We start from the raw sequence: 8,414 nt of genomic DNA on the forward strand, positions 1-8,414 counted from the left end.
AGAATTGGCCCCTAAACCTGCTCGATAACGCCGAATTGGCTCTTTTATCGGCTCAGACCAACCGACCTCCCTACATAGTGCTGAAAAAAAAAGGCGAAGAAGAAAAAGAAGAAGAAAAGGGGAAGAGATAGGGCCACTTTTGAAATTTCAAGAACAAGTTCCGAAAATTCAAAACTATGGAGGGGGGCAACTGATATGCCCTAATTATATCAGCACCAAAGTAAAAAGAAGCCAAAACTCAGCATTGATGAGGGCAATCATTGCCCAAGTCAAATGCTCTGGAAAGAGCATTTAGCTCCAATCCAATAGTGACTGGAGAGATCCACGTTGGTGCAATAATAGCTAGAGTGATCCATGCCGGACGTCATAATGGCGGGTCGCCCCAAGAGTCAAACCTCGCCACTACAAAAGGAGGTAAGGTAGAGAAGCAAATGTATTTCATTCTAAACCATATTTTACTGTTGCTTCATACTTTTCAAAGCCAATCCCTGACTTAGGCATCAGAGAGATCTCCTAGAGTACACTCCGGGTCTTCTAAGCCAATCTTCTCTTCATCCTTTTTAGGTGATTGAGATCGGAAAGTTCGTCGGAGGTCATCAACATTTTTATTCATCAACAATAATGGTTTTTTTTATTCGGTTCAAGCTAACTCTAAAGTTGATAATTGAAAGCGTAGAATGTAGTTTTGCCTATATTATTCTTGACAATTTGACTTAAAATTACCTTTTCAAACTGACCATGTTGCATTGATTAGAATTCGAATCATATTGACCAATGAACAATATATATATATATATATATATATATATATATATATATATATATATTTGTGATCTAGTGGACGATTATATCAAAGGTAAGGTTGTTGTTTTGTGATTGGTTGATCATGAGTTCAAGTTTAAGGAAATAATCTTTATGCATAAAAATAAAGGTAAAACTTCACACGTTATGACGAACTTCCCAAACTCTCACAAAGCAATGGAGAGTAAAAGAAGTAACCAAATAAAATAAAATAGATTCAATTAGTCAATTTTAATGTTTTCATATGATAAAAATATTAAATTTTTGTTTTTTTTGAATTTTTAAAATCTAAAAATATAACTATATATGTATATTAATGATATAACACTATTTTATCGATGCATAAAATTATTTTAATATTTTATAATACCCAACTTAAAATCTTTTATACTATTTATACACTCATATCTCTACTACTAATTAACTTATTATATTTTCTTCTCCTCACCCACAAATTTACATTTAAAATAAAATTATAAAGATAACTAATAAATATATATTTTTAAAAAAAAGATTTTACTCCCTCAATTATCATAAAACCCTAGGGCTGCTGCCCTATATAAACCACTCATTCATTCCGCCTTCCCACAGCGCCGTTCCCTCCCTACTCCTCCAGTAACCATCTCCACTCCCTTCCCCACCGAGCTCGACCACGGCCTGCACCTCAGAATTCTCTTTGTTCATATTCTCGTTTCTGTGTACTAGTAGCGCAGCGTAGCGCGATTGTCAAGGTAACAATTAAACACTGTTCACCGGCCGAAAGAGGTACAACAGCTGATTGTCATGCTCTGAGATTTTTTTTTTAAAATAAATTTTTTTCTTCGAGGGATCCATTTTTTCCTGCTGTGATATGAAAAATTCTGGCTAGATTTTGTTGCATCTGTTTTGAATCACACCCAAACTCGTCATCTGCCATGGAAGCAGATTTCTTTAAACTCACTGGCAAAGCAGGACAGCGACCTGAAAGTGTGAAATTTTCTCTTCGGATCTTCAATCTGCTCATTCTTCTATTTGCAATTATTTTAAACTTCAGAAGAGATATCCTTGTCATGCTCTGGGATTTTTTTTAAAATATTGTTCTTCGAGGGATCCATTTTTTCCTGCTGTGATATGAAAAATTTTGGCTAGCTTTTGTTGCATCTGTTTTGAATCAGACCCAAACTCGTCATCTGCCATAGAAGCTGATTTCTTTATACTCACTGGCAAAGCAGGACAGCGACCTGAAAGTGTGAAATTTTCTCTTCGGATCTTCAATCTGCTTATTCTTCTATTTGCAATTGTTTTAAACTTCTGAAAGAGATATCCTTGTCATGGTAATTATTTGGTTGGGAAACTACTTCTAGTTTTGAGTTTCTTAGGATTGAAATGCGTTGCTATTTGAATTAAAAGTATGAAAAAGTCAAGTGATGAATTGGGTAATTTTATTTTTTTTTTTATGTATCAAAATTGTAGAAAATTAAATTTGTAAATCGATATTTTTGCTAGTATTATTATATAATATTTACACAATACAATGTTTTCACTTGTGATGTTCATTCACTAATGCGTAGTGATTCATTATCAGTTTTATTCTTTTTTAAAATATTTTTCTTGTGTTGTTTTTATTTATTTAATTTTTGTTGCAATCAAGTCTTACTTATAAGAAATTTTATTAATGTTTGCTTCCATATTATTAATTTTGTAGTGTGCTCATGAGGATAAGTCTAATGATTTGCAATTTATCCTTTTGTTTTACCAAAAAATGATTAAAAATTATTTTTTTTGCTTGTTTTATATTGCAGGCTTTCTCTTTATATGGAAGACTTGGGAGAGAAGTAAGTTTGTGCCCATGATTTAATTCTTACTATATTTTACTTGATTAATTTTATTTTTTATTATGCACATTATTATCAAATGATTGTTGAAATGCTTTTCTTTTGAATGATAAATATAAATGATTTGGTGTTAAATTTTAATTTTTTAAAAATAATTTTATATTTTCCTGAATTGAGAAAGTCTATTTGAGTTTTTTTTTTTTACAGAAATATTTAATTTAAAATGGAATAAACATATAGTTATAGGGTAAATGGACTAATATTCATAAAAATGAGCTCAACCAATTATTGGAAAGTTGGTTTTAAGTAAAAGGAGAGAGAATCGACTTTTGGAAAGTACGTTCTTAGTCTAAAAAATATTAGAAATGTGTTCGAATGTGCATGGAAATTAGGGAGGTTCAGAGAAGAGAGAATCGACTTTTAAAGTTGGTTCTCAATTTAAAAGTTATTTAGGTTATAGTAGGGGGGGGGGGGGGTGTCACAGAGAGTTGATTCTCTCTTAAGAAATTATTAAAATTGGTCCAGGTAATCAAGATGGGGGAGATCTCGAGTTGGTCTTTTGTTTTTTTTTTTTAGTTCTCTAAAGTTGGCATTAGGGCTATACGATGTCAAAATACATCTGTCACACTCCAAACCCGTTAGGGTAAGGTGCGGCTTTCTATAAAAATTTCATTGGTGTCGTAAGAAATGAAAACAAGAAAGGTAAATAAAACCTTAATTACTTTTATATTAAAGTACTAAATAACTGCGTTACATAAGTGTCTCCAAAATCAAAATTTACATTCTTGTGTTTCCAACCTCTCTCTCTAATCCCGCACACCTGCTTACTATGCCTGATTCCCAGTATGCTCCTCAAAGCTATCTGTAAGGAAGAAGAATAATTGGGTGAGATGATGATAAGTAAGATTATATCAGTATGTAGCTATGATATTTACTATACCATAATTCTGTAATAATTAACATTTAATATTGTAGTTTTAAAATTGCATTTGTAAAATTAAAAATATTTATAAATTTTTGCATAAAATTATTTACATCAAGTTATAGTTGTAACATTTGTAATTGCATACTGTAGTTATGTGCAAATGAAAATTTGAAACTACAATATTAAATGCTAATTATGACAGTATTAAGTTCAGTTTTCGAACTGCACAATCCATTCATGGGGTAAACATGACCTGCATAGTTAACAAGCTTAAGGGATGTTTTTATAACACAAGTATTAGAGAAAATGTATATTTATAAACATGACACACAACTAACAGACCTAACAGATGTTTTACAGAGAAAGTATATATATATATATATATATACACGCACACACATATATATAAGTATTACAATTATAGTTCACTGTTTTAAAAAGTAGTTAACATTTAATTACAAATGTTACAGTTATAGTTTGGTGGAAATAATTTTATGTTGAAATTTACAAATATTTTTTAGTTTTACAAATGTAGTTTTGAAATTACAGTAGTAATTGTTACAGAATTGTGGTATAGTAAAGCCTATCATTGTTAAACATTGATATAATTTTTCTTATTTATTGAGCGTCATCTCACCGAATTATTTTCCTACTTTATATAGATAGTTTTGAAGAGCATACTGAGAATCAGACATAGCAAGTACGTGGGCGAGGTTAGAGAAAGAGAGCAGTTTAGGATAAATATTAATGTACCACCAGTTGGAAACATTTTTATGTTTTGAAATTTTTAAGAATGTAAATTTTGATGTTGGAGATATTTTAGTTCTTTGGTATAATAGTAATTGAGGTTTTATTTACTTCCGTTGTTTCTATTTCTTACGATACCTGTGAAATTTTTATAAAAACTTGCACCTTAGATCCTAACGAGTTTGGAGAATGACAGATGTATTAGAGCATAGGTTATAGGTTCTGTAGATTTTAGCGAATAATTTTTACCAGAGTTTATGCATGAATCATGATGAGAATATAATTAGGTAGACTATGCTGTTTTTGGCCTATTATTTTGTTATGCTTTAATAATATATTTGATGATTTTAAAATAATTTGTTACTTTTTTTTTTCTCGGAATTGACCCTAAAGAGAGCAATGTGAAATTTGAAGGAAACAAGTATAATATGAAGACTCCCATTGAAATTTTTATAAAAACTTGCACCTTAGATCCTAATGAGTTTGGAGAATAACAGATGTATTAGAGCATAGGTTATAGGTTCTGCAGATTTTAGCGAATAATTTTTACTAGAGTTTATGCATGAATCATGATGAGAATAAGATTAGGTAGACTATGCTGTTTTTGGCCTATTATTTTGTTATGCTTTAATAATATATTTGATGATTTTAAAATAATTTGTTAATTTTTTTTTCCCCAGAATTGACCCTAAAGAGAGCAACGTGAAATTTGAAGGAAACAAGAATAATATGAAGACTCCCATTGAAGAAGGCATCAATGCTACTGAGAAGCTAAGCAAGGCATTACAACAAGTCATGGTGGAGATTTTGCAAGACTTTAGGGGACAAAATCATCAACCTACTCACGATGTTTGGACTTTTAAACAGTTCAATTGCATGAACCCTCCGACCTTTGATGGAAAAACTGATCCGGTTGATGCAGAAATTTGGATCCTAGAAATGGAAGAATTACTACAAATCCTTCGCTGCACGGACGAACAAAAGGTGTTTTACTCTTCTTTTAAGATGAGGGGTGAAGCCAAACAATGGTGGTACTCAATGAAGCTTCTCCTAAAACAAGAATCAGGTTCAGCAATCATTACGTGGGAACGCTTCAAGGAGGTTTTCTTTCAACGATTTTTTCCCAAATATATTAGAGATGCCAAAGCCAAAGAGTTTGAAAACTTAATACAAGGAAACATGACTGTCCAACAATATGCGGCGAAATTCATTGAGTTATCTCGTTTTGCATTGTATATGATTCCGGATGAGTTAAAGAAAACTCGGAAGTTTGAAGAAGGCTTGAGCCCAATGATATATAATCAAGTTGTGGTATTGCAAATTAAGGACTTCTTCGAATTGGTGAACAAAGCAACTGTTGTTGAGATGTGTCAACAAAGGAACACTGAGATGTATAACCAAAGAAAGAGGCCTATGCCTCAAGAAGTTTCCTCTGGTAGAAATCAAGGTCCTTTGAAGAAGAAAAATAACAACTTGGGCTAGAGGCAAGCAATTGGAAATGAGACCTATCAAAACAATCAACAATATGCTCCTTGGAGATACTTCTGGTACAAAAGTATTTGAGGCTTTATTTATTTTTGTTGTTTTTATTTCTTATGCTCGTTGGAGATACTTCTGTAATATAGTTATTTAGTACTTTGTACAACAGTATTTGAGGTTTTATTTATTTTTGTTGTTTTTATTTCTTACCGACACTTGAGAAAGTTTTATAGAAAGTCTCATCTTAGACCTTTACTGGTTTGGGTTGTGACAGGTAAAGTAATATTATATTAAAAAGTATAGAAATCAGGTAAAAATAGACTGGTTTGGGCATCTTATTTCCATCCATAATGTGATTGTATTATCTGATTACATATTTATTAATTTAAATTTAAAATGATTTAAACAATAAGAGAAAAAAAAAAAAAAAATTCATTTTCAAAGCTCTTGAGATGATTAGGTCCTTGTTTGGCTAGAGATAAATGATATGCTGCTAAGTCTTGAGATGGCAAAAGCCTGGGGGCATTCCCATTGCATAGCATAAGAAATAATAAAAATAATATTCATACATGTTGTCTTAAGTAAACTTTACATATCCATTTTCATTTCTGCTTAGTCAAATTCTTATTTTTAAATGGTTAAAAGTTCCATTTTTGGAATTGAGGCATTTGTTCTCATATCCAACTAGTTCTTTTCAAATTGTTTTTTCTACTTTGAGAATTGAGACATTAGTCTTCAAATTCAAGTAGTTCTCTCAAAATTGTTTCTTTCCAAAATTATCGAGGCTTCGATCCCCATATCTAAGAGGCTCTTGTTTAAAAAAAAAAAAAAAAAAAAAAAAAAATAATAATAATACTGAGGCATTGATCCTCATATCCCAAAAATGATATTATGATCCTAGAAGATGTTTTTCAAAGTACCGCGATCTTGGATCTAAAAATAAAAAAAATCAAAATACTAAGGCATTGGTCCTCATATCCCAACAAAAATATTTTTAAAATACTAGGACATTGGTCATTGGATTCCAAAAACATGTTTTTCAAATACTAAGGCATTGGTTCTCAATTCCAAGAAATGATTTTCAAAAATATTTTTTGGATATTTGGGCATTATGTTTCCAAAATTCAAATAATTACTTTCAAGTCATTTTGACTATCTTGTTCATTCGAGTGGTCTCATTCAAGTTGTTCTGACTATCTCGTTAATTCGAATAGTTATTTTCAAAGTTGTTTTGGCCATTTCAGAAGTTTGCGGCAATTATAGTTTCAAAGTCTGAATGGTCTCATCTAAACTACTCTGGCTATCTCGTTAATTTGAGTAGTCATCTTCAACGTAGTTTTGGCTATTTTGAAGACATGTAACATTGAGAGTTCCCAAATCCGAATAGTCATTTTCAAAATTGTTACGACCATTTCAGAGGCATGTGACATTGGGAGTTCTTAATCGGAGTGGTTCCCTTACAAGTTATTTTAAGCTACCTCAGAGGCATGTGACATTGATAGTTCCCAAATCTAGATAGCCACCTTTAAAATTGTTACGACCATCTCAAAGGCATGTAACATTGAGAGTTCCCAAATCCGAGTGGTCCCTTTCAAGTTATTTAGACTAACTCGGAGGCATGTGACATTGAGAGTTCTCAAATCGGGGTTGTCGCGTCCAATATTATACTAACAACTAACGCCCTAGTATAGTACTAACTACTAACATTTAAAATATTGTACTAACGACTAACACCCTTGTATTGTTCTAACAGCTAATACCTTAGTATTGTACTGACTGCTAACACCCAGTATTGTATTGACTGCAAACACTGCAATACTGTACTAACCGCAAGCATTCCAATTTGTCTCGATTATCTTGAGGTCACATTTAAGATATTCTGATTGATTCAAAGACATGTGACTTCCCCCCCCCCCCCGCGCGAAATTTATGCAGTAGACTCATCAAGTTGACGTGAAATTCCATGCATTAATATCTCTTATTATCTTTGACCCAATCCAAAATTTATGTCTTTTGTCTTTATAAATTTGCCACCGAAAGATAACAGAAGACTGCTTGTCTTGTCATCGTAAACAACAAACCTGTAAAGAGGGGCAGCTGCTATATTTAATTCTCATGCACGCGAACTTTGTTACATTTAATTCCCTTGGTTTTTTTAACTAAATGGTGTATAAATCTATCAGTTGATACTAAAATTCAGATTAATCTATCTCTAGTGTTCTTAAACTCAACAAATTAATTTCATGGCATGTGATTTTTGAATTTACTGGAATTGTAGTTGGTAACTTTCTCTCGTACGAGTTTATTCACTTTATTTTCTAAAAACTAGTAAAATATTAGTTAGGGGTGTGATTAAGCGTTACAATTACATAATTAGGTGTGTAAGTGTATCAATTGGTTATTACAAAATGGCAAGAACCTAATTATGCATATGATTTTAGTAATTTAGCTTAATTTATAAGAGCTGATATTTTACACTTAGAAACATTTAAATTGCAGCTATTTGAAATAAAAACACACATGACACTCACCCCTAGAGCTATTGTTCTATTTTTATCCTGAAGTTTATAAGCACTTATGATTAATTGTCTTTGGACCATATGCACATACAAAGGAGCAGTTTTTTAAGGGTAATTTTTGCAGCAAAC

General features: G+C 31.7%; 1 protein-coding gene across 4 annotated transcripts; it reads left to right on the forward strand.

Moving 5' to 3' along the window:
* The first annotated feature begins 1,331 nt into the window (after positions 1-1,331).
* On the forward strand, positions 1,332-5,975 carry LOC131167659 (uncharacterized). Of its 4 annotated transcripts, none has more exons than XM_058126473.1 (4): positions 1,373-1,566; positions 2,013-2,114; positions 2,583-2,615; positions 4,968-5,975. In XM_058126473.1, the coding sequence occupies exons 3-4, from the start codon at positions 2,596-2,598 to the stop codon at positions 5,767-5,769; spliced, it is 822 nt and encodes a 273-aa protein (XP_057982456.1). In that variant the 5' UTR covers positions 1,373-1,566; positions 2,013-2,114; positions 2,583-2,595; the 3' UTR covers positions 5,770-5,975. The 4 variants fall into 4 exon arrangements, with proteins under 4 accessions (XP_057982454.1, XP_057982456.1, XP_057982455.1 ...); XM_058126474.1 differs by having other exon boundaries at positions 1,391-1,532; XM_058126471.1 differs by lacking the exon at positions 2,013-2,114 and having other exon boundaries at positions 1,332-1,532.
* Positions 5,976-8,414: the final 2,439 nt, after the last annotated feature.

The sequence above is a fragment of the Malania oleifera genome, chromosome 11, assembly GCF_029873635.1.
Source record: "Malania oleifera isolate guangnan ecotype guangnan chromosome 11, ASM2987363v1, whole genome shotgun sequence".
In the NCBI taxonomy this organism is placed as follows: Eukaryota; Viridiplantae; Streptophyta; class Magnoliopsida; order Santalales; family Ximeniaceae; genus Malania; species Malania oleifera.

Coding starts and splice junctions, on each gene's coding strand:
- LOC131167659 (XM_058126471.1), top strand. CDS start 2,596: ATGGAAGACTTGGGAGAGAA. Junction 2,616..4,967: donor ATGGAAGACTTGGGAGAGAA/GTAAGTTTGTGC, acceptor TTTTTTCCCCAG/AATTGACCCTAAAGAGAGCA.